Here is a 24,931-nt window from a genome sequence, read left to right as displayed (position 1 = left end):
TTTTAAATTCTAACCCCCTGGAAATAAGCTTGGTTTGCTATTTAAAAAAAAAAATTCCCTTAACTTGTACCACAACTTCTAGTGATTTAGGTATTTGTACTCCCAAATCCCTTTGTTCCCCTACCCCTTTTAGATTGTTTTCTAAATAATATGCACCCTCATATTTCTTGCCAAATGTAATGCCTCACATTTATCTGTGTTGAGATTCACTCGCCAATTATATGTTCCCACCTTCTCAAGGGCAATTAGGGATGGGCAATAGATGCTACATTTGTCTGTGACATCCACATCCCGTGAATGAATAAAAATAATTACTGTTGTTGTGCACAGCTATCAAGAATCCTTTTCCCAATCACCTGAAATGAATCTTTGTAATTATTTCACCTTTTACTGCTGGCTAGTCCTTTCAGAAAGTGCTACATCCCCATTAAAACAATAACCATTCATAAATGATGACTGCTGACTATGTTTGTTTTGGCTCCTGTCCTATGCACAGTTGGTTCTTGCTTTCCTTCCATCTGCCCCATGCCTCACCTCTCGCACAGCCTGAACTCTCCCATAGGGAAACGATGTTGCCAACAGTTCTGATCATCCTCGGAGTTGAACACCTTGTCTTTGTGCTTCTCTGACGTGATGTGTTTTGCCCACTGCTTCTCACTGTTGCTGTTTTTCCCACAAAGCCAGCAGTGGTAGCCGATCTATTGGAATGTGATGACACGGCAGGTTAGAGAGGGGAAGGATATAACCAAGCCAACATATATCCTTGAACCAGGATTGTTTTAGTCTTAGGACCTTGTGGTTTTGCCCCTAGCCAATTTCTACAACCTCCTTCAGTGCTACATCGCAGCCTGCCCTCTCTTCTTCTGAACCTGGCCTGCTTCACAACCTCTTGGCCTCTAAACCACTCTCAGTGACAGCGTCCTGAGCCAGCCTAGTTCTGTCAATCTGAAATTCTCATTCCAATCCCACTGCCTTCTTTCATCCCCTTCTAAGACCTCCAAAAAGACCACCTCTCTCATCATGCCCTTTGTCCCCATAGTTTCCACTGTTTGGTGTTTATTGCCCACTGTCCTTTTTGTTTGTGAAGTACAACGGGGTATTTGACCTTGCTAAAGGTGCTACAAATGTGCAGGTAACAATGGTGTCATTGGTGAGGGCGCAAGGCTAAAAGGCAAGATTCTATCAGGGAAAATAACAGAATGGAATTGATCAAGCAACACTCCCACTAATAGCACATTTTCCAAGTGGACAGGATACTTGAACCATACATCCTGAGTTCATGGGTCAATTCCCAGTCTATGCTGGTGTAGCTGCTCTCAGCCAGGATAACAACAGAGAGCAACACAATTAGCCGTGGCCACCCAGGACTAGATAAAGAAAGGAGAGGAGATAAGACTGGTCAATGTCTGGTGGTACTTGCACTTGGGTTGATACTGGACAAGTTCAGATTGAGCTTAGCTGTGTTGTGCTCAGTTTTCAGATAACCTACTGACCCTCACTGACCAGGCACACATGTGAAGTACAACCCTGGAGAACATTAACCAAAGAACTTCAGCGCCTTCGAGAGACCTGGCAAGAAAATTGAAATGGGAAGGAATGAAATGGATGCAGTTGTCTTGTTTGAAGTTTGGCCAGAGGTGGGTTACAATGCATTGGGAGGAAAGGCTTTTTAAGAACTCCAAACCTTAATATGAACGATGCATCTCAAGTGCATGAAGAAGCAGTCTAAAGTGCTTTGCACTTGTGTCAGGACATAGCTTATTGGGTAGCCAATTCCAGATCTTGTGCACCCACCATCTCTTTGTCCAATCATTGGCACCTTGCCTTCAGTTGTCTAGGTTCCAAGCTCTGGGGATCCCTCTCTAAACTTACACAATTGATCCCCGTCTCCTCCTTTAAGACGCACTTTAAAACTCAGCTCTTTGACCAGGCTTTTGATCACCAATTTTGGTATGATTACACCTCTTGTGCTCCTTGGGATGTTTTTCTATGTGAAGGTGCTTTATGAACACAAGATTTTGAGTGCATTACCCAGGCTGACACTCGAGCAGTACCGAGGGAGTGCTGCACTTGTCTTTTGGATGAGACGTGTCATGAAAATGTGATTACAGCCATGAATTACTTACAGGCATATTGAACTTTTTACAGAAGACTGTAAGTTTTTAAAGAAAGACAAGCAAGGACACTAAGCAAAAGATGGCTGATCATGTAAAGTGACCATTTTCTGGAAAATTCCTATGTGGATTATACTGGCCGACCTGTCCTGAGAGAACATGGAATGTCACACCTGAAAAGGTGCCGTGGCCTTCTTCAAGCAGACACACTTAAAAGGGAGATAGGAAAGATACAAAAGACTGAACTTTAATTTCCTGTGGTTGAAGAGACAAAGGACTGATTACCATGTCCCGGCAGTCATCTAAAACCCATCTCCTGTTGATTCATATCTCAAAATGTGTAAAATGGTCAGCGATCAAAGAAGACTCTGGGCACAAGACATGGTTTCTTTCCCTTACAGGAACACATAGGGAAAAGGGGTTAAAAAGCAAGCTGCAGAGCAGTGCAGTGTGTGCTGGTGTGCTGCGAGACTGACAGAAGAAGAAGACCACCTAGTCACTCCTGCAGCTGCAGGCAAAGTCTCTCTCTCTCTCTTTCTCTGTTGCTGGAGGAAAGGAAACAGGACAGCTTCTTCAGATACCCTGCAGAACAAAGTGACTCCAAACCAACTGCTAAACTGCCAAAGTCAGCTCTACCGGAATCATGCAACTTAATGGACACAGCATTTTGCCAGCTACGGCTCACGGATAGGCCAAAGACTGATTCGTATATCTTTTAAAACGTTTATTTGGACTCTTAACTTCTCACTTCTGATCTGTGTATATATGTTGCGTTTATATTATTTTTCTTGGGTTTTTAGTAACTAATAAACTTACTCTTTCTTTGGCTGAAGAAAGCCTGGTTAAATTGGCTCCTTCTAAAAAAAAAATACATTTGGACTGGGGACAGGTATCCATGGGGGAAGGGATCCCTTTTAAATTAAGCTTATTGCGACCAACTGAGGGGGTTGAATAAAGGGGAGCCAGCTCATTCCTCTTCACCCGGGAGCATAACAAAACTGGGGTCCTATTCGGAAGTTAAAAGATTGTGGGGGTGGCTTCGCCTGGGGACCCGTTGTAACAGACATTAAACTGAGATTCTAAAGCACTATTTCACTTATTTTGAAGAACAGCGGGGGATGGTTGGGGGAGGGGGAGGTCTAGCCACAATCGACATCACTAAAACTAATAAATCCGGTTATTATCACAGGGTTGTTTGTGGGAGCTTGCTATGCAGATTGGCTGCTGTGTTTCCTACATTACAACAATGTTTACACCTTGAATGTATTTTACTAGTTGTGACGCGCTTTAGAATGACCTGAGGTTGCGAACGGCACCATTAAAATGAAAATCTTTTTTTTGAGCAAGTGTTTCCCCTCAACCAATTCCCCCCCTTTGCTGCAGTACAATTTCACACACGTGGGGTGACCTTTTACAGCCCTGTCACAGCAGGACCATAAAATCCCGCCAGTGTAAAATTCCGCTCATGGTGTCGTTCAGGCACAAACCCGAACGTCCATTACTTACATACGAGGTTAAAACAATGATACTTCACAAGTCATCCCACTGCAGAGATATCGTAGCCAACGTCCACTTTTTGGCAGAGGTTGCTCGGTGGAATGGATGGAAGAACGCAGGCTGTGTGCCTGCGATTCCCAATGATACACTCCCCATGTGCAGTGCAGTGCTCTGCCCTGGGAGTTCCAGATGTTACCCCATGTTCTGTAGGTACTAAAGCCCAGTGCAGCATTTGTATTCCCAACGTCACTGACTTACATAAGAAATAGGAGCAGAAGTAGACCATAGGGTCCCTCGTGCCTGCTCTGCCATCCAACTGTTGATTTGATCTTGGCCTTCACTTTCCTGCCTGTTCCCCATAATCCCCGACTCCTCTGTAATTCAAAAATCTGTCCAACTCAACCTTGAATAAACTCAATGACCAAACCTCCACTGGTCTCTGGGGTAGAGACTTCCAAAGACTAATGAAAATCAAGAGAAGAAATTCCTCCTAATCTGTCTTAAATGGGAGGCCCCCTATTTTTAAACTGTGCCCCTAGTTCTAGATTTCCCCATGAGGGGAAACATCCTCTAGTATCTACCCTGTCAAACCCCCTCAGGATCGCTTATGTTTCAATAAGATCATCTTTTATTCTTCTAAAATCTAAAGAGTATCCCGCCAACCTGCTCACCCTTTCTTCAAAAAAAAACCTCTTTATGACAGGAATCAGCCTAGCAAACCTTCTCTAAACCACCTCCAATACAAGTATATCCCTTCTTAAATAAGACCAAAACTGTACACAATACTCTAGGTGTGATCTCACCAATGCCCTGTATAGTTGTAGCAAGACTTCCCTACTTTTATATTCAATCCCCCTTGCAATAAAGGCCAATGTTTTATTTGCTTTCCTAATTATTTGCTGTACCTGCATGCTGACTTTTTTGTGATTTACGAGGACACCCAGATCCCTCTATCATTAGTTACAGAACATAATGCACCTCAGGTCTTTCATAATCAACCTGCCGTCATCTTCAACAGAAAGAGTCCTATCAATACTTGAACCTCTAAAGGTTGGGATCCAACTTATTTTTCTTCTTTAATGAAATTGCTCCAAGAAGCTTAGTTCTCATACGTACCCCAGCATCAGCATAGTCAGTGGGCATGTGGATCTGCTTCTCGCTCTGCTTGGTGGTGAGTTCCGTGGGCTCGCCAGTCATCATTGGCTTCTGGTTCTTCAGCCACATCTCATACACCTGCTGCATGTCATACACTGCATGGAAGACAAGTCAAATCTCGGTATACCTGGAGCAGTGTACTGAATTTCAGCTTCAAAGTGCTGTGCTCAAAGCATCAGTAATGGGAGAGGGTTTCTACTGTGGGGCTTACCGAAAGAATATTTTTGTTGTCAGCTGTGGCTCAGTGGGAGCACTTTTCACCTCTGAGTCAGCAGGTGGCAAGTTCAAGTCCCACTCTCGGCTCACATTCCAGTGCAGTACCAAGAGAGTGCAGTACTATTGGAGATGCAGTCTTTTGGATGGGATTTTAAACCGACATCCTCTCAGGTGGGTGCAAAAGATCCCATGGCACTATTTTAAAGAAGAGCTGGTGTCCTGACCAATATTTATCCCTCAGCCGACATCGCTAAAATGGATTACCTGGTCATTTTTCACATTGCTGTCTGTGGGAGCTGGCTGTCCACAAATTGGCTGCCACGTTTCCTATGCTACAACAATGACTGCACTTCAGAAATACTGCACTGGCTGTAAAGCGTTTTGGGGCATCACTAGGATACTTTGACAACATAGCAGGGGCTACTACTGCTCATGGGGCAGAAACATCAACAGTTAGTGCTTCAGGAGAGAAAGGGAGAAAATTAAGGGGGTTAAAAAAAAATTACAACGCAGTTAATACAAAACAAATCCACTTACTTTTGGTTTCCTTCATGTACGTCCAGGTGTCAAGCTCCTCAAAACTGTGGGCGAATGAGCAGTTTCCAACATACTGGCACTTTTTTCCCTTTGCAACATGTGTACACAACTAGAAAATAAAGCAGATTGTTTTATTTTTGAGTATTTAATTGCATAGTGAATGCTGAGCATTGGATAAGAGACAGACTCCAAAACCTGGCCTCCAGCATCGCTATTAGCATGGCCAGTTAAAGGCAGCTGAACCTAAGAGAAACTGGAGTGATCAGTGATACTGTGGGAACTTCTGGTTTGGCTGGACCCAGATGACTTCAAGTAGCTTCTTGTGGTAAAATTTCCAGGAGGTTGATGCTCAGGTGAACTCGATCTTTGTGACTCAGGAATCTAAGCATATAGCTGAGGACCACACGGTCTACTTGCCACTGACTGGCAGAATGCTGGGCGAGTCGTGCACTGATCACAACTCCTCTCCCCTGCATTGCCTGTACATCAATGCAAACAGCATGGCCCAGAACACAGCCACAAAAAAAGAGACTGACCACAACAGTCAACTCGACATGTTGGAGCTGCTTTCTCACGTCCATTGTAAGGTCCAGCTACATTCTTATTGTCCCTGATGTTTCTGTCTCAACTAACCTGCTAGGCAAATTCTTCCAAATATTTAATACTTTTAGCATCTCTCCAGAGCAATAAAGGGAAATTTTCTTTTACTCATTCAAAGGATGTGGGCTTCGCTGGCTGGGCCAGCATTTATTACTCATCCCTAGTTGGCCTCGAGAAGGTGGTGGTGAGCTGCCTTCTTGAACTGCTGCAGTCCATGTGCTGGTTAGGGAGGGAGTTCCAGGATTTTGACCCAGTGACAGTGAAGGAACAGTGATATATTTCCAAGTCAGGATGGTGGCCCAGCCAGCAAAGCCCACATCTCATGAATGAATAAAAAAAAAATCTAATTTGCCATTAGAACAGTGTGATCATCACACTCCCAGATGACTCTGGGTGTAAGCTTTGTCTCAGTGGGTAGCACTCTCACCTTGGAGAAGATCACGTGTTCAAGTCCCACTCCAGAAACCTGAACACATAATCTAGGCTGACACGCCAGTGCACTACTGTGCCAATACCACACTGTCAGAAGTACCATCCTTCAGGTGAGACATGTGGTCATGTTCCAGTATAATATGAGCTATCATTTAATACTTAACATTTTGAACACAAACAAGACTATTAAAGTGCCTGCTGCAAATCTTGTAACCCTTGGCATTCTGAGCTCCAGACTGTCCTGAGTCTCAAGCTAATACCAAATTAAATATGGACATTCACAGCCATTCAAGGAATTCACACATCCCTTTACTTCAGGGTGGACCATCAACAAAAGAACTATAGCATTCCAGCTGACTCGATTTCCTGCGTCACCATGAACAAAAATACATTGAAACTCCACGTGTGTTAGGTGAATGTGAATGGGTTCAATTGACCTTCCATTGGCCCTCATCCAAATTAGGCTGGGTGAATCTCAAGGTGTCGAACAATACAGGATGTGTAATCAACACACCACCAATTTTTGGAAAGAAGACTGAAGTTGTACAAGTCACATGGTGAAGAAGCCATTTTATTCGCTGCTTTTAATAACAGTAAGAAGCTGTTTTACAGACAGAGTTCCATCTTAAAGCCATTAAACCAGCAAGTCAACCAAACAACCAAGATAATAAACAGCAATACCTTAAAAGTGGGAGAAAGACTCTCCCCCGCCCCCCCACACTCCCTGTTCCAACTTCGAGTTCACCTGAGAACCAACCTCCTGGAAATTTGACCATAAGAAGCTGCTTTATAAGACATTCACTTCAACTAAAGCATCAACTCATCTAAGAAACCACAGGCCGGCCATGAAAGAGACTGAGACAATCATAAATTATAATTGTCATCTGTATCTAATCTTTTTGTGCGTGAACTGAGTGAGTGAGACGTTGAATTTTCAGGGCAAGTGTTTAACAATAAATAAGCTCTTTTATAAAAAAAACTCACAAAACTTGCTGTTGGGATTATTTAAATTGGAACAAGCACTCTGAGGGTAAGAAAACACAAACCTTTTACGTACAAACACACTGATCACAGGTAGTGAGAAAACACACAAATTCTGTCCATCACACTGTCTTCTCTGTAGATCCCATGGCACTATTCGAAGAATAGCAGGGGAGTTCTTTCCAGTCTCCAGCCCAATATTTATATCTTAGCCAACATCAGAAAAACAGATTATCCGGTCATTATCATACTCTTATTTGTGGGAGCTAGCTGCGTGCAAATTTGTTGCTTTTCCTATGTTATGATAGTGACTACACTTCCAAAACGACTTAATAGCTGTAAATCACTTGTGACACCCTAAGGTCATAAAAAAAGTCACTAGGAGGGCAAGTTCTTTGTGTTTTCCTTTACTCACATCGTACTGCTGAGGGATGTTTCTGCAGGAGGGCAAAGGCCGGATGGCAACCCACTTCTTACGTTCATTTGACATCACCAACATTACCCGCCGCTCCTTGGTCCATCTGCACAGAAAGAACAGGAACGTTCACCATTCTGGGCACCACACTTTAGGAAGGACATGACATCTTTGGAGAGGGTTCAGAAGAGATGCAGTAGAAGGGTTCCAGGGATACAGAAGCACACAAGAATTAGGGGCAAGAGTAGTCCATTCAGCTCCTTGAGCCATTTGACAAGATCATGGCTGATATGATTGTGGCCTTAACTCCACTTTCCTGCCTGCACCCCCCATAACCCTTGACTCCCTTGTCAATTAAAAATCTACCTAACTCAACCTTGAATATATTCAATTACCCAGCCTCAACTGCTCTTTGGGGAAGAGAATTTCACAGTCTAATAACCCTCAGAGAAAAAAGTTCTCCTCATCTCAGTCTTAATTGGGAGAGCCCTTATTTTTAAACGGTGTTCCCTAGTTCCAGTCTCCTCCAGTCTCAGCATCCACCCTGTCAAGTACCCTCAGAATCTTATATGTTTCAATAAGATCACCCCTCATTCTTAAAAACTTCAACAGGATGAGGGATTACAGTGATATGGATTGCAATCCCTGGTATTTAGAAGATTAAGGGGTGATTCTATTAATTTTTTTAAGATTAAAGGGAACAGATGGGGTAGAAAGGGGGAAACTATTTCCATTGGTCAGGTTAAAACTAGGTAGACAGTCAAAATATTAGAGCAAGGAATGATATTAAAAACACTTCTTCACACAAAGGGTGGTAGAGGTTTGAAACTCTCTTCCACAAATGGCGATTGATACTAGATCAATTCTTAATTTTGAACTTGAGATTGGTATATTTTTGTTGGCCAATGGTATTAAGGGACGTGGGATATGGAGTTAGGTCACAGGTCAGCCATGATCTCATGATGCATGTCCTCCTCCTGTCCCTAGGTTCCTGTGGATTGGCTGGAGAAGCTGGAGTTGCTCTCTGTAGAGCACACAAGGCTAGGAAGAGAGAGAGATGGTTAAAATAACAAAGGGTTTTACACCGGATAAATAAAGGTCAATGATTTATAACTGCTGAAGGGTTGCAAGCAGAAGGTACAGGTTTAAGGAGATTGCAAAAGAACTAGAGGCGACATGAGGAAAAACATTTTATTCAACAAATGGTTAGGATTTGGAATGCACTGCCTCATAGGGTGTTGGACGCAGATTGAATAGTGCCCTTCAAATGGGAATTGGACAAATACTTGAAGGAGAAAAAAATTGCAGGAATATGGGAAAAGAGTTTGGGGTATTGGTGGGACTATTTGGGTTTCCCCCATAAAGAGCAGGTGCAGACATGATGGGCAAAATGCACTGTTCTATGATTTCATAAACCTCAACTTGCATCTATATCCTTTGCCATTGAGTGCACCAGTTGACCAGTGAAGGCTTCACCATCCAGTGAGCTACATGGACCAGGGGTTTATCAGTTTCAACCCACCATTCTCTGCACTCAGCAATCATTGGTTAGGGATCAGCCAGTGTGCCACTTATAATCACCCTATAGCAACCACAGATAGTTAGTGATCGGATGCACTGCAGTCCCCAGTTGAATAGCCTGTGAACACTTGCATTCTCTGGCTCACGTGTGAACTGCATAGTGGCTTTGCTATAGGACAGCCGGGTGGTCAGTACCAGGATCCCAACACTTCAGTGGCTCCGACTGAAAAGGGGAGGTGGTGGTGAGAGTGCAAAGGTGAGCCTGGAACAAAGCTAATCAGCCCTCACAGTGTGAGCATATCCCAAACAAGTAAGAGAGGGGGAGGACTGAGAGAGGGGCGAGGGCGGGAGGTCGAGGGCGGGAGGGGGAGAGGGCGAGAGCGGGAGGGGGAGAGGACAAGGGCAGGAGGGGGGAGAGGACAAGAGCGGGAGGGGGAGAGGGCGAGAGCGGGAGGGGGAGAGGACAAGGGCAGGAGGGAGAGAGGGCGAGGGCAGGAGGGGAGAGGGAGAGGGCAGGAGGGGCTGAGGGTGAGGGCGGGAGGGGGAGAGGGCGAGGGGGAGAGGGCGAGAGAGGGAGGGGGAGAGGAGAGGGCAGGAGGGGCTGAGGGCGAGGGCGAGGGGGAGAGGGCGAGGGTGGGAGGGGGAGAGGGCAGGAGGGGGAGAGGGGCGAGGGCGGGAGGGGAGAGGGTGGGGGGGGAGAGGGCGAGGGCGGGAGGGGGAGAGGGTGAGAGTGGGAGGGGGAGAGGGCAAGAGCGGGAGGGGGAGAGGGCGAGGGCGGGAGGGGGAGAGGGCGAGGGCGGGAGGGGGAGAGGGTGAGAGCGGGAGGGGGAGAGGGCGAGGGCGGGAGTGGGAGAGGGCGAGAGCGGGAGGGGGTGAGGGCGAGAGCGGGAGGGGGTGAGGGCGAGAGCGTGAGGGCCAGAGCGGGAGGGCCAGAGGGCGAGAGCGGGAGGGGAGGGCGAGAGTGGGAGGGGAGGGCGAGAGTGGGAGGGGAGGGCGAGATGGTGGGAGCGGGAGAGGCCAAAAGAGTGGGGGAGAGAAATGGAGGGGGTAGGGCGAGAGAGAGTGGGAGAATGTGAGAGAGAGAAAGCAAGAGAGAGGGGAGAGAGAGAAAGGGGGTGAGTTGGGTGGGGGAAAGAGAGAGTACACATGGAAGAAACAAAGGTGCTCAGAGAGCGGGGTGAGGGGGAGAAGAAATTGGAAAAAGGGTGAGAGGCCACAGGGTTATTAATACATTCCTAATAGATATTGTCTTAACCCCAACCCCAGAAATTCCACCTGCCCCAGCGGCACCAACATTTTCACACGGGCTATCCTGTGACTCCCCTCATTATGTGCATAATTCAAAGCATTCCCAGGCATGTTTATACTACATAACCAGCACCCTCATCAGGAACTACCCTGCTTCCCACCCCTCCCGCTGCCCTCCACCCATTCCATGAAAAGTCGAAGTGAAAGAAAGTGGACTGACCCGTGTCGTATTTTGGCACTGCAGTACTTGAGGCTCTTGTCCGGTTCAACGACCTGCCCGTTCCTCCAGCACTGGCTACAAACAAACTTCATCTTCATGCCCAGCGAGGATACCTTGCCAGCTCCGGATGGCACCTCAACCAATCAGAACACAGACTAATCAGGACCAATCCGCCAAGTGAAATACAGCCAGCAATTCCCCATCTTCAGAGCAGGAAGGTTCAAGCTGTCCTTTCTGGGCTCCTGATGGGGCAACATGGAAAATTGCCCAGGTATGTCCTGTCCACAAAAAGCAGGACAAATCCAACAGCAATACCACCCCATCAACTTCCTCTCGAACATCAGCAATGTGATGGACGGTGTAACCGACAGTGCTATCAAGAGGCACTTACACAGCAATAATCTGCTCACTGCTGCTCAGTTTGTGTTCTGCCAGGGCCACTTGATCCTGATCTCATTACAGCCTTGGTCCAAAGATGGACAAAAGAGCTGAACTCAAGAGATGAGGTGAGAGTGGGTGCCCTTGAAATCAAGACCGCAAGTGACCAGGTGTGGCATCAGGGAGCTCTGGCAAAATTGAAGTCAGTGGGAATCAAGGGAAAACTCTCCACTGGTAGGAGGCACACCTTGCACAAAGGAAGACGGTTGTGGTTGTTGGATCATCTCATTCCCAGGACATCGCTGCAGGAGTTCCTCATACATCAATGACCTACCTTCCATCATAAGGTCAGAATTGGGGATGTTCGCTGATGATTGCACAACATGCAGTACGATTAGCAACTCCTCAGATACTGAAGCAGTCCATGTCCAAATGCAGCAAGACCTGAACAATATTCAGGCTTGGGCTGACAAGTGGCAAGTAACATTCGTGCTACACAAGTGTCGGCCAACGACCATCTCCAACAAGAGAGAATCTAACTAACTCCCCATGACATTCAATGGCATTACCATTGCTGAAACCCCCCACGATCAACAACCTGAGGGATTACCATTGACCAGGAACTGAATTGGACTGCCATATAAACACTGTGGCTTCAAAAGCAAGTCAGAGGCTGGGAATTCTGAGGTGTGTAGCTCAACCCCTGACACCCCAGAGCCTGTCCACCATCTACAGGGCTCAAGTCAGGCGTGTGATGAAATACTCCCCACGCCTGGGTGAGTGTGGCCCAAACAACACTCAAGAAGCTCAACACCATCCAGGACAAGGCAACCAGCTTAACTGGCACCCCATCCACCAACTTGAACATTCACTCCTTCCACCACTGACGCACAGTGGCAGCAGTGTGTACTATATACAACATGCACTGCAGTAATTCATCAAGGCTCATTTGACAGCAGCTTCCAAACCTGCAACCTCTACCGGATAGAAGGACTAGGGCAGCAGACATGGAGATACGATCACTTGCAAGTTCCCCTCCAAACCACAAACCATCCTGACCTGGAACTATCACTGTTCCTTCACTGGCACTGCATCAAAATCCTGGAACTCCCTCCCTAACAGCAATGTGAGTGTACCTATACCACATGGACAGCAGCGGTTCAAGAAAGCACGTCACCGCCACCTTCTCAAAAGCAATTAGGGGTGGGCAATACATGATGGTTTAGTCAACAAGGCCCACATCTCATGAAAATGAAACAGGATTAATCAATGGCCTCAGAGTAAAGGCACCCCTCGGTAACAGTGACCACAATATGATTGAATTTTCCATTTGGTTTGAAAGGGAGGAGATTGGGTCTCAGACTAGTATCTTAAACTTAAATAAGGGCAGCTATGTGGGGATGAAAGCTGAGCTAGCTGAAGTGAACTGGGAAACAAGGCTAGAGGATAGATCAATAGAGAAGCAGTTGCAGACATATAAAGGGATATTTAAGCGCATTCAGAATAAGTACATTCCTATTATAAAGAAAAATTCTAAGGGGAGGACCCACCATCCGTGGTTAACTAAAGTTAACTAAAGCATCAAACTTAAGGAAAAAGCATTCAAATCTGCAAAGATGAGTGCAGGACAGATGACTGGTCAGAATATAAAGAACGGCAAAGAATGTCTAAAAGGTTAACCAGGAGAAAGAAATTGGAGTATGAGAGAAAGATAACTAGAAAGGTAAAAATAGATAGCAAGAGTTTCTACAGGTATTCAAAAAAGAAAAGAATAAGTAAAGTGAGTGTTGGTCTTCTAGAAAGTAACAGTGGGGGGGCGGGGTAATAGCAGATAAAGAAATGGCAGAAGAAATAAACAAATATTTTGCTTCTGTGTTCACTATAGAAGATGCAAAAACATTCCAGTAATTGCTGCAAATCAGGAGGTGAAAGGGAGAGAGGATCTTGGTGAAATTGAAATCACTAGGGGAACAGTACCGAACAAATTGATGGAGCTGTGGGTGGGAAAGTCTCCGGGTCCTGGTGGAATACATCCTAGGGTCTTAAAAGAGATGGCTAATGAGGTAGTCGATGTGCTGCTGTTAATCTTCCAAAACTCACTAGATTCTGGAAAGGTTCCATTTGACTGGAAAGTAACAAATATAACCCCTCTATTCAAGAAGGGAGGGAAGCAGAAAACAGGAAACTATAGGCCAGTTAACTTGATGTCTGTTGTGGGGAAGTTGTTAGAATCGATCATTAAGGGGGTTATAGCTGGGCACCTAGAAGAGCTCAAGGCAGTTGGGAAGAGTCAGCATGGTTTTCTGAAAGGAAAATCATGTTTAACCAATTTATTGGAGTTTTTTGAAGAAGTAACATGCACTGTGGGTAAAGGGGAGCCTGTAGACATACTGTACTTAGATTTCCAAAAGGCATTTGATAAGGTGCCACATCAAAGGTTATTATGGAAAATAAAAGCACTTAGTGTAGGAGGGTAACATATTAGCATGGATAGATGACTGGCTGGCTGGCAGAAAGCAGAGAGTATGCATAAATGGGTCTTTTCCGTTTTGGCAGGACGTGATGAGTGGAGTCTCACAGGGGCCTGTGCTGGGGCCTCAACTTTTTATGATTTACATCAATGACTTAGATGAAGGGAGTGAAGACATGGTAGCTAAATTTTAGATGACATAAAGATAGGTAGGAAAGTATGTTGTGAAGAGGACATGAGGAGGTTGCAGATGGATATAGATATAAGTTGAGTAAGTGGGCAAAGATCTGGCAAATGGAGTTTAATGTGGGAAAATGTGAAGTTGTTCACTTTGACAGGAAGAACAAAAATGCAGAGTATTACTTAAATGGAGAACCGCTGCATAATTCTGAGGTGCAGAGGGATCTAGGTGTTCTAGTACATGAGTCACAAAAAGTTAGTATGCAGGTACAGCAAGTAATTAAGAAGGCTAATGGAATGCTATCCTTTATTACAGGAGGGATTGAACATAAAAGTAAGGATGTTATGCTTCAGTTATACAGGGCATTGGTAAGACCGGACTTCGCATACTTTGTGCAGTTTTGGTCTCCTTATTTAAAAGGGATGCAAGTACATTGGAGGTGGTTCAGAAGAGATTTATTAGATTGATACCTGGAACGAGTGGGTTGTCTTATGATGAATGGTTGGACAGACTGGGCTTGCTTCCATTGGAGTTTAGAAGAGTGAGGGGTGATTTGATTGAAGTATATAAGATCCTGAACGGCTTTGACAAAGTGGATATCAAAAACAAGTTCGTCTAGGGGGCACTATTTTAAAATTAGAGGTCAACCTTTTAGGGCACAGATGAGGAGAATTTTTTTCTCTCAGAGGGTTGTGCGACTCTCTTCCTCAGAAGGCGGTGGAGGTGGGGTCATTGAATATTTTTAAGACGGGGTAGATAGATTCTTGTTAGGCAAGGGAATCAGAGGTTATTGGGGGTAGATGGGAATGTGGAAATCAAAACACAAGAAGATCAGCCATGATCTTGTTGAATGGTGGAGCAGGCTTGAGGGGCTGAATGGTCTATTCCTGTTCCTATTTCTTATGTAATAAAGGGTCTGGATTCTGCATGGAAATGGCGGACTTGCACTCCAGCTTAAAAGTTGGGCCGGGGTGGGGGGGGAGGTGGCGGCGGGACCTGCCTCTATTTGGCCAGGTCACTCCGAGCTATTGAGCAGAGTAGAAGTCTCACCTGAAGCCTATCTGGGAGGAAGCTCTGTCTCTTAGAGCTGTTGGCCAATCAGATTACTGGCAGCTGTCTAGTCCCAGCAGAGCCACTGGGAGTGGTGGCCACTGCTGGGACTGAGCGAGGGGCACAGGATCCATCGAGCCAGATTCAAAGGTGAGTGGGGAACTTTCTAGGGCCTGTCAGGTAAAGGCGGCGGAGGACAAGGTTCGATTGGGGGGGCGGAATACCATCAAGGTGGGGGCTCCATTGGGCAAAGGGTGCCAAACAGGAGGGACCCCCACTCAGCCTGCAAAAAAGCTGCCAGGTCACATGGCCTATGCGTCCCCCTGCGGCTGTTAAATACTAGTAGAGGCAGGTAGGTGATGGGCATGACGTCACCACCATGAACCCAATTTTACTCCCCACCCCACCCTGCTGCCAAGCGCAGTGTTGGTGTAAATGAGGTAGAGTAGCCAAATGATATGGAGATACAAATATAAAAACCACTATAAATAATGAACACAGGTTCATAAGGCCATAAAATATATCAAACAGAACACTGGGGTACATTTCTAGAGGGACAGAATTGAAACCCAGAGAACCTATGTAAATCTTTGTTTGATCACACTTAAATATACTGTGAACAGTTCTGATCTCCATATTATAAAAATATAGAGGTACTATAGAGGGTGCAAATAAGATTTACAAAGATGATACCGGAATGGTGATGTCATACCTATCAGGAAAGACTGAACAGGCTGTAACTCTTTTCTCTAGAAAACAGAAGACTGAAGGATGACCTGGTAGAGGTCTTTAAGATATGGTAGGCGTAGAGACTATATCCACTTGCAGGAGAGACCAGAACTGGGGTCATAAATAAGAGTCACTAATAAATCCAATAAGGAATTCAGGAGAAACTGTACTCAGAGAGTTGTTAGATTACAGAACTTGCTACCACAGGGAGCGTTTGAGATAAATAGCTTAGGGGGAGCTAGATAAACACACGAAGGAGAAGGGAATAGAAGGATATGCTGACATGGTGGGGTGAAGTAAATAGGAGACTCGTTTGGAGCATAAACATCAGCATAAGCCAGTTCAAGGGCAATTAGGGATGGGCAATAAATGCTGGCTTAGCCAGCGACGCCCACATCCCATAAATGAAAATTTTTAAAAAGTTGGGTCGAATTGCCTTTTTCTGTGTGTACACTCAAAGTAATTCTCTATGAAATAGATTTCAATGACTGACACATTTCCTATACTACATCAGACTACTGCATGTCAAAAGTATTGAACTGACTGTAAAACTGATCTTGGGCATTCTGAAGTTACAAAAGGAGCTGTATGAATGTTTTACAATCCATCCTTTTCTTAATAGTGATTGCATTCCAAAAATATAGTTTCTGCCTGGCTGAAGGGCAGTATTGGTAGAGAGCTGGAAGGAGTAACAGCCAAAATGAGCACAGGTCATGTGGGGGACTGGGAGGCTTGTGTGAAGAGAATATGCAAGAAAAAGGAGGGTGGGGGAGACAAGGAAAGGGAGCAGATGTACTTCAATTCTTTAAAAAGGAAACAAAGCACCCCCCACTAAAAACACAGTGCACTTTTCACAGAAGATAGCAGCAAAATTGTTACAATAAAACCTAATCCAGGTCAAATTTCACGGAATCTGAATTGATTTTAAGGTGCACTGCTGTACATTCATTTATTTCCTATAGTCCGGATAGGTGCTGGAGAAATGTTGGTAACGTTTGAATCTGGTCTCAAAGGTATTGCTCAATTCCTTTGTATGGAAGAGAGTCAGGGGCAAGGAGCTGGGAAACGTTTTATCCCTGGGATCAGTAATCTGTGAATGAGCTAAATGTCTTGACTTATTGCTGAATTGCTGAAAGAGGAGACATGCTGTCAAATCTTTTCATCTTGCAGTCATCAGGACAGACCCAAGAATGCAAATTTCAAAGGGATCAACAATTTATACTGTATGAGAAAAGGGTGCTGATTGGTTGACAAATTGACTGGTCAAGGTGTTGCCATGGAGATGGAGATTGCACCGGGGAACTATTGTCCCCCAAGCAAATGTTTAATCAAAAAAGGCACAATGCCTGGACATGTTCCTCCTACCTGAAAAGTTCATATATGTAGCTTTGAGCAAGCGTGACATAAGCATACTCCAGCAATACTCAAGTTCTTTACTACCAAGTGCCTATTGTGGAATTTTGAAATTTTACTTAATATCACATATTAGGATCTTATGAGATTTACAAGTCTCCAACGCATGCTCTTGCACGCCTCCAATTTTCATTGGTGCACCACTGATGACTGTGCTTTCAGCTGCCTTGGACCTAAGTTCTGGATTTCCATCCCTGTGCCTCTCCACCTCTCTCTCCTCCTTTAAGGTGCTCTTTAAACCTACTTCTGTGAACTAACACATCCTACCATCCCCTCAATGTCACATTTTGTTTAATAATGCAGCTGTGGCCGCCCTGGGACATTGTACCAACACAAGTTGCCGTTGTCATGGATAAACAAGCCATGAAATGGCCCTGGCCTCTCATCCTAGTCTCTGGCTGCAATGTACCTGTGTTCTGCTCGCAATTGCTTCCAAACTCAGGCAGTGCTTCATAGACTCCTGCACAATCTCTTCATGTGTGATCCCTGCAAGATAAAAAGAGGACGATGGGTCATTACAATGCCAAAGCAAAATTCTGCAGATGCGAGGAATCTGAAATAAAAGCAGAAAATGGTCACTGGCCTGAAACGTAAACTCTGTTTCACTCTACAGATGCTGCCTCAAAATGAGAATGATACGAAACTTGGAAGCACTGTGAACTGAGGGGAGGTTAATGTAGAACTTCAAAAGGACATCGACAAGTTGGTGGAATGGGTGGACAAATGGCAGATGAAGTTAAATGTAGGGGAGTGAGGTGATTCATTTTAGTAGGGAGAACATGGGGGGTCACAATATAAAATAAAGGGGACTACTCTAAAGGGTGTGCAGGAGCAGAGAGACCTGAGTATATATATGTGCGTAAGTCACTGAAGGTAACAGGACAGTTTGAGAGCACAGTTAATAAAGCATACAGTATCCTAGGCTTTATTAATAGGGTGTAGAGTACAAGAGCAAGGAGGTTATATTGAATTTGTATGGGCCACTAGTTGGGCCTCAGCTGGAGTATTGCATCCAGTTCTGGGCTTTAGGAAGGATGTGAAGCATTGGAGAGAGTGCAGAAAAGATTCACCAGAATGGTTCCAGGGATAAGCAAATTAATTAGATTGGAGAAGTTAGGACTGATTTCCTTGGAGAAAATAAGGCTGAGAGGAGATTTGATAGAGGGATTCAAAATCATTATGGGTTGGCCAGAGTGGATAGGGAGAAACTGTTCCCATTGGTGGAAGGATCGAGAACAAGAGGCCACAGATTTAAAGTAATTGGCAAAAGAAGCAAAAGCATATGAGAAAAAGTTTTCTCACAGAGCGAGTGGTTAAGGTCTAGAATGTGCTGCCTGACAGTATGATGGAGGCAAGTTCAACTGAAGCATCCAAAGGGAGCATGTGCAGGGTTACGGGGAGAAGGCAGAATGGCACAAAATGATTTGCTCATTTGGAGAGCTGGCGCAGACACAATGGGCCGAACGGCCTCTTTCTGCACTGTAACAATTCTGTGATGCTGAGTGGCCTGTCTTAATGTGCGAGTCCCATCCAGGAGCACTGGTATAAAAACAGAAAATGCTGGAAATACTCAGAACGTCTGATGGAAGGTCACAGTCCTGAAATGTTAACTCTGTTTCACTCTCCACTGAGGCTGCCAAGCCTGCTGAGCATTTTTAGCGTGTTCCGTTTTTACTCCAGATTTACAGCATCTGCAGTATTTCGCCTTTGTATGAACCTTGGTAACCTGTTTCACCATGGAAGACTTCACAGCAAAGCTTCATCCCATCCTTAGCGGAGACAGCGGGGTAGTGGTAACGTCATTGGTCTAGTAATGGCCCAGGCTACTGCGCTGGGGACAAGGGTTCAAATCCCACCATGGCAGTTGCTGGAATTTAAATTTAGATATAAAGCTAGCCTCAGGTGATGGTGACATGATGCCCTGTAGGGAAGGAAATCTACCACCTGGTCTCCGGTGTTGTAACTGACTCCCAACTGCCCTCTAAAAATGGCTCTGAAGAAGAGTCATGCCGGCTCAAAACGTTAACTCTTTTTTTTCTCTCCACAGATGCTGTCAGACCTGCTGAATTTTTCCAGCATTTTCTGTTTTTGTTTCAGGTTTCCAGCATCCGCAGTATTTTGCTTTTATCTCCAAAAATGGCCATTCAGTTCAGAGGCAATTAGGGGTGGGCAACAAATACTGGCCTTGCCAGTGATGTCCACAGTACGTGAAAGAATAAAAAAAAATTACTTGGTATCAGACAACCTAGCAGGGACAATGAATAATGGATGGATAATGGGTCGTGGGGCAGGAACTCATTGGTATGATGCTGGCTTGCAACACACTCCAGTGCATCCTACTGGCTGTTCCACCGTGCATTTGGAGCCATCTCAGGCTTGCTGGCCATTCAACCAATCAGTTGACGTTTGGTCAATTCTTTGCTCGTTATGCTGCCTGGGAGAGAAGGACTGGTAATATCGGCCTCATCCATATAGATCCTAACAGACTCCAGACTCACAGAAACAAAAAAAGTGGTCAGGTTTCAGCTTAGATCTTGCAATTCTTCCCAATCAAGGTGCAGAGTGTGTAGGAAAAGTTGTTCTCATGAAGACCACAGGTCCTTGTTTACATTTATAACATGGCGTAATATTCTGCTGCTAAGGTTGAGCAATGTTTAAAGGCCACAGAATAAATAAACAGAGGACAATCAGAGTTTAATTGCCATTGGCAAAGGAAATTTGTAGATTGGCGGGTGCTTGTAAATTTCCAGTGCCAAGTCAGGGAAAATTAAAAAGGCACAAAATGAACTGGCCTTTTCTTTAAAATTAGTTTTGATGCTTTCTAGTGGACCCACTCAAACTTTTTGTATAAATAGGCTGGCAGAAAACAACATGCTTCTGTTTTCAAAAACAGAAAACGCTGGAAAAACTCAGCTGGTCTGGCAGCATCTGTGGAGAGAGAAACAGAGTTAACGTTTTGAGTCCGTATGGCCCTTCTTCAGAGCCTGAAGAAGGGTCAGGCAGTCTGGACAAGGGCCATATGGACTCGAAACGTTAAATCTGTTTCTCTTTCCACAGATGCTGAGTTTTTCTGTTTTGGTTTCAGATCCGCAGTATTTTGCTTTTATGCTTCTGTTTTCCTTTGGTGTACCTGAACTTTGTTGCATCACCCAGACTTTGAGCTCGATGAGACTGTGGGCGAAGTTACAGCTGTCCTCCCGTAGACACCCGTAACGCACCTCATGACGGCACACATCAAACAGGCAGTGGTCCTGGAATTGGCGGATCTTGGAATACTTAACTGTTGTGGCACACAACATGTGGACTAGGCACCTGGGTTAGAACCACATAGGGAATAAATATATACCTCGTAAAAGTGAAGTTTCAGAACCATTTAGAACTAATTTCATTCCATTCTGCCCCTCGACTCTGATCTGTAGCTTAACTTCATACACCCACCTTCATTCTGTAGCCCTTATAACCCTTGTCTTACCTAGTAAAATAAGTTTCAGTGATACTTATAAGCTATTTTATTTCCATTTAGAAACACAGGAACAGGAATAAGCCATTCAGCCCCTCAAGTCTGTTCCAGTATTCAGTAAGATCATGACTGCTCTTAATCTTACCTCTATCCACCTGCCTTGGTTCCTTAACCTTTACCTAACTAAAAACCTATCAATATCTTCAACAAAAAGTTATCTGCCAATTTTCTCCTCCATGCTATTGAAGGCTGGCTGGGCTCCATTTCCACAGGTTAAAGTCACCCTCCAGTACCCTGCTCAAGTAGCTATTATAGAGGAATAGAGTAGTGAGGAAGTTACCCTAAACCTCCCACTCAGCTGGAGTATTGTGTTCAATTTTGGGTGCCACACTTTAGGAGAGAGGGCGCAGAAGGGATTTACCAGAATGGTGGACTTCAGTTCTGTGGAGATATTGGAGAAACTGGGATTGTTCTCCTTAGAGCAGAGAAAGTTAAGAGGAGGATTTAATAGAAGGTTTCAAAATTCTGAAGGATTTTAACTGAGCACAAGAACATGCAAACATAAGAAATAGAGGCAGTCGACCATATGGCCTGTTGAGCCTGCTCTGCCATTCAATACCATCATGACTGATCTTGGGCTTCAATTCCATTTTCTCGCCCGCTCCCCATAGCCCTCGATTCTCTGAGAGTCCAAAAATCTGTCTATTCCAGCCTTAAATGTATTCAATGATGGAGCATCTGCAACCGTCTAGGGTAGGGAATTCCAAAGATTCACAACCCATGGCGCGAAGTAATTTCTCCTCATCTCAGTCCTAAATAATTGGCCCCTTGTGCTGAGACTGTGCTCCCATGCAAACAGGGAGAAAGTGTTTCTACTGGCAGAAGGGTTGATCACCAGAGGAGACAAAATTAAGGTGATCTGTAAAAAAAACAGAGTTGATGGTGATCTGGAATACACTGCTGATAGCATGGTGGATGCAAATTCAGTGGTAACATTCAAACGAGAATTGGATAAATCCTTGAAGGGAAAAGCTTTGCAGTGCAATAGGGAAAGGTCAGGGGAGTGAAACTAATTGGAGAGCTCTTTCAAAGGGCACAGACATGATGGGACTGAATGGCCTCCCTCTGTGCTGTACCACTCTATGAATCCCCATGTGTTAACTTGGGATGGTGAGTGGCAGCAAACGTTTCAACCACAGTCCAATCCTTTCCTTGCCCCCGATGTGACCACATGCACATGAGCCAAGAAGGGTCACTGCAAAGTACTAAGCAGCAGGGAAGGCTGGCTGATTTATTTTCACCTTCTAGCTCAGGGACACTGATGAAGCAGGCAACACTCCAGCTGCCCTGACTGTCATCATATAACTCAACAGAAACCAGCATTTGGACTTGGGATCTTCCAGGCTGTATAGCTTAATAATGGGCTATCTTTACCCACTAGAACGTTAGGGAGCTCCTTGAAGGTTTCTTGTGTACTCACTTATTCTCTTCAAAGTTGTGCTTAGTTTCTAGATTAGAGCAGACTGATGCGTTGTCCTTAGCCTTCTTGCTTATTAACCTGGGCTTGCTGTCAAAACATTCCTGCAACAGAAAGAACAGGCAGAGCATGAGAGGCTGATACACTACGAACTGGACACAGAGTTGGCGATTTGGTTCCGGTTTTAACTACCCACTCAAGGTGAAAGAGATACAGGATATTGTGACCTTTAAACTTGGCAGCTACTGATTTAAGGACGTGAGGAAAAGGTCAAGAATCAGAAGAGGCAATTTAGATTGAATGTACAGTGTGATCTGTATGTGTGAACAGCATCAACTTTTACCAATTATCAACTCCCTAGTTGTAGAGCTCAGATCTGTGATTGAACGTGGGATTTTCACTGACTGTATGGCTGGAGCTTTCACCTCTGAGCCATCAGAATTGCTTCCGAATGGCCAATATCTCGAGCTGGTTTAAATATAGAAGATACAGTAACAGGCACTCTGCTCACCTGGTCAATGGTTTATGCTCCAAATGAGCCTCCTCCCAACCCCTCTTCTTTTCACCCTATCACCGTTGTTTTCCATTGCTTTCTCCCTCTTGCATTTATCCAGCCTCCACAGCTTATCTACCACCACTCTTGCTCTCAACTTGCTATTAAACTGTACTCCAAATTTTCTTAATGCTTTTAACTCCATTATTCCACCAGGTTAGTTATTCCAAATATTTTATAGCTTACTTTGCACTTTGTTAAATGTTTTCTTCTGTTACCCTAGTGACCTGACCGGCCTTGAAGTTATATTCTGATTCAACCTATCCATATCATTTTTTGATGTTACACACTTTGATGAAGTCTCCCCTGAAGGATCCCTCTGGAGTGTACGGGTTAACATTCTCTAATACTTCCTCATAGGATGGCAGGATTCCATGCACACAGTGTAGTAACTGCTGTGCTATTCAATTAGCAGATGCAATTATTGTACTTTCTGGCAAGTTATTAATTCCCTTTCTTTTCCAATGACCTTCCCTGGAAAACAGCGGGAATAGACTGGGTGTTGGGTAGTTCTTCATTTCTCAGAAAGCCCTGAGCCTCTGAAATATGTTGAGGTGGTGGGTGCTGTTTCTCTGCCTTCAAGGTGGAGCTGGGCTACTTTTTGGCTGAGGTAGATATCAAGTCATATTGAAGACAAGGGTCTTTGCAGATGAAACTTGGTCCATGCAATCTCCTGGGCTGGTTTTTATCACCTGGAGGAGGTCAGAGAGGGATTGTCCACACTATATTTTCCCTTTTTTGCTCTTTCCCAGGAGATTACATGGCTGTGGGAGCAGGGAGAGAGAGGAAAGAGGAAGTGTCTGGTACAAAGCTCTAGCCATCTTGAGGTGTGGGAAAGGTTCAATCAATTAGCTGATTTTTTTTCCGCTGCCTGTCAATTATGTAATGTTCATAAGTGAGTAGCCAATCTCCACTCAGGTTTTAAAGGAAAGAAGTGGAACCACTGTAGATGCCCTAATTAATTTTTCAAAGTTCTCTTGATTTGGCAACCATTGCTTTAGACTGGAAAACTGCACGTCACTCCATTATTTAAGAAAGATAGCAGAGGGCAACCAGGGAATTATAGACCAGTTAGACTAACATCTATTGCTGGTAAATTACTAGCATTTATAATTAAGGATAAGGTTATTGAAAACCTTGAAAAATTTCAGCTGATCAGAGGAAGCCAGCATGGATTTGTAAAGGAAATGAAGCTCAATAATTTCCATCTTCGTTGTCCCCAGCATTTTATGGGTACATCCCGGCAGGGCAAAATACTGAAAGCAGCAGTCCTCTCATGGCACAGCTCCAAAATGTGTTGGCATTAATCAGATGGAGGCTGCTTTGGTGGATAGGGCATGTCTGCAGGATGGAAGGTAGTCACATACCCAACGATCCTCTATAATGGTAAGGTAGCTGGAGCCAGTGGGGCACCCAAGGATCCGCTGCAGGGATGCTTGCGAGCTGATGTGCAACATCGATTAGTACACCTGAGTGTCCCTAGCTGGTGAAAGAGGGAACTTGGAACACCCTCCGTGGGCTGGCGTGCACCACCACAATGGCCGGTGGCTACAGCTGCTTGGCACCCGGCCGGAGCACAATTGCCCACAGATCACTTGGAAGCAGACGCAAACCACATGAAGAGCCCAGATGTGTGTGTGTGTGCATGCGTGTGTACCATCTCTTGAGGATGGAAGGGTGCCAACAACAGGTCACACTTGCAAAATATTGGTCTTTACATCAAGATGATCCACGGATACACAAAAGTTCTGGTTACACCACACCTGCAGTACTGACAGCACTTCTGGGCCACACATCTTAGAAAGGATATACTGGAGTTGGAGGGCATGCAGCATAGAATTACCATAATGATACCCAGACGCCAAGGATTAAATTACAAGGAGAGATTAAATAAGCTAATTAAGTAAACTATTCTGAAGAAGAATCATATTCAACTCAAAACATTAACTTTGGCTTGCCTGTCCACATATGCTGCCCGGCCTGTGAAGTATTTTCAGCACTTTCTGTTTTTATTTCAGATTCAAGCATTCACAGTATTTTGCTTTTATTAAATAAACTAGGATTGAATTCCTTGATATTTAGAAGATGAAGGGGTGATTTGATTAAAGTTTTCAACATATTAAGATAGGGGAGATACAGAGACACCATTTCCATTGGTTGGGGAGTCTAGGACTAGGGGACATAGTCTAACAATTAGAGCCAAATTAGGAAACACTTCTATACACAAAGGGTGGTAGAGGTTTGGAACTCTCCTCCATAAAGAGCAATTGATGCTCGACCAATA

General features: G+C 44.7%; 1 protein-coding gene across 4 annotated transcripts in view; it reads right to left on the bottom strand.

Moving 5' to 3' along the window:
* The window catches only part of zc3h7bb (zinc finger CCCH-type containing 7Bb), an 89,796-nt gene that overhangs the window by 2,381 nt on the left and 62,484 nt on the right, over positions 1-24,931 (bottom strand). For all 4 annotated transcript variants that reach the window (XM_041177889.1, XM_041177890.1, XM_041177888.1 and 1 more), the window contains 8 exons: positions 22,098-22,198; positions 20,288-20,469; positions 17,567-17,643; positions 10,937-11,070; positions 7,948-8,053; positions 5,520-5,628; positions 4,728-4,861; positions 535-698 (listed from right to left, as the gene is read on the bottom strand). In XM_041177889.1, coding sequence (XP_041033823.1) covers positions 535-698; positions 4,728-4,861; positions 5,520-5,628; positions 7,948-8,053; positions 10,937-11,070; positions 17,567-17,643; positions 20,288-20,469; positions 22,098-22,198 — 1,007 coding nt within the window. The remainder of the gene's footprint in view (positions 1-534; positions 699-4,727; positions 4,862-5,519; positions 5,629-7,947; positions 8,054-10,936; positions 11,071-17,566; positions 17,644-20,287; positions 20,470-22,097; positions 22,199-24,931) is intronic.

This window comes from Carcharodon carcharias, chromosome 31 (genome assembly GCF_017639515.1).
Source record: "Carcharodon carcharias isolate sCarCar2 chromosome 31, sCarCar2.pri, whole genome shotgun sequence".
Classification (NCBI taxonomy): Eukaryota; Metazoa; Chordata; class Chondrichthyes; order Lamniformes; family Lamnidae; genus Carcharodon; species Carcharodon carcharias.
The sequence above is the reverse complement of the archived record's forward strand: the minus strand, read 5'-3'. Positions and strand labels throughout refer to the sequence as shown.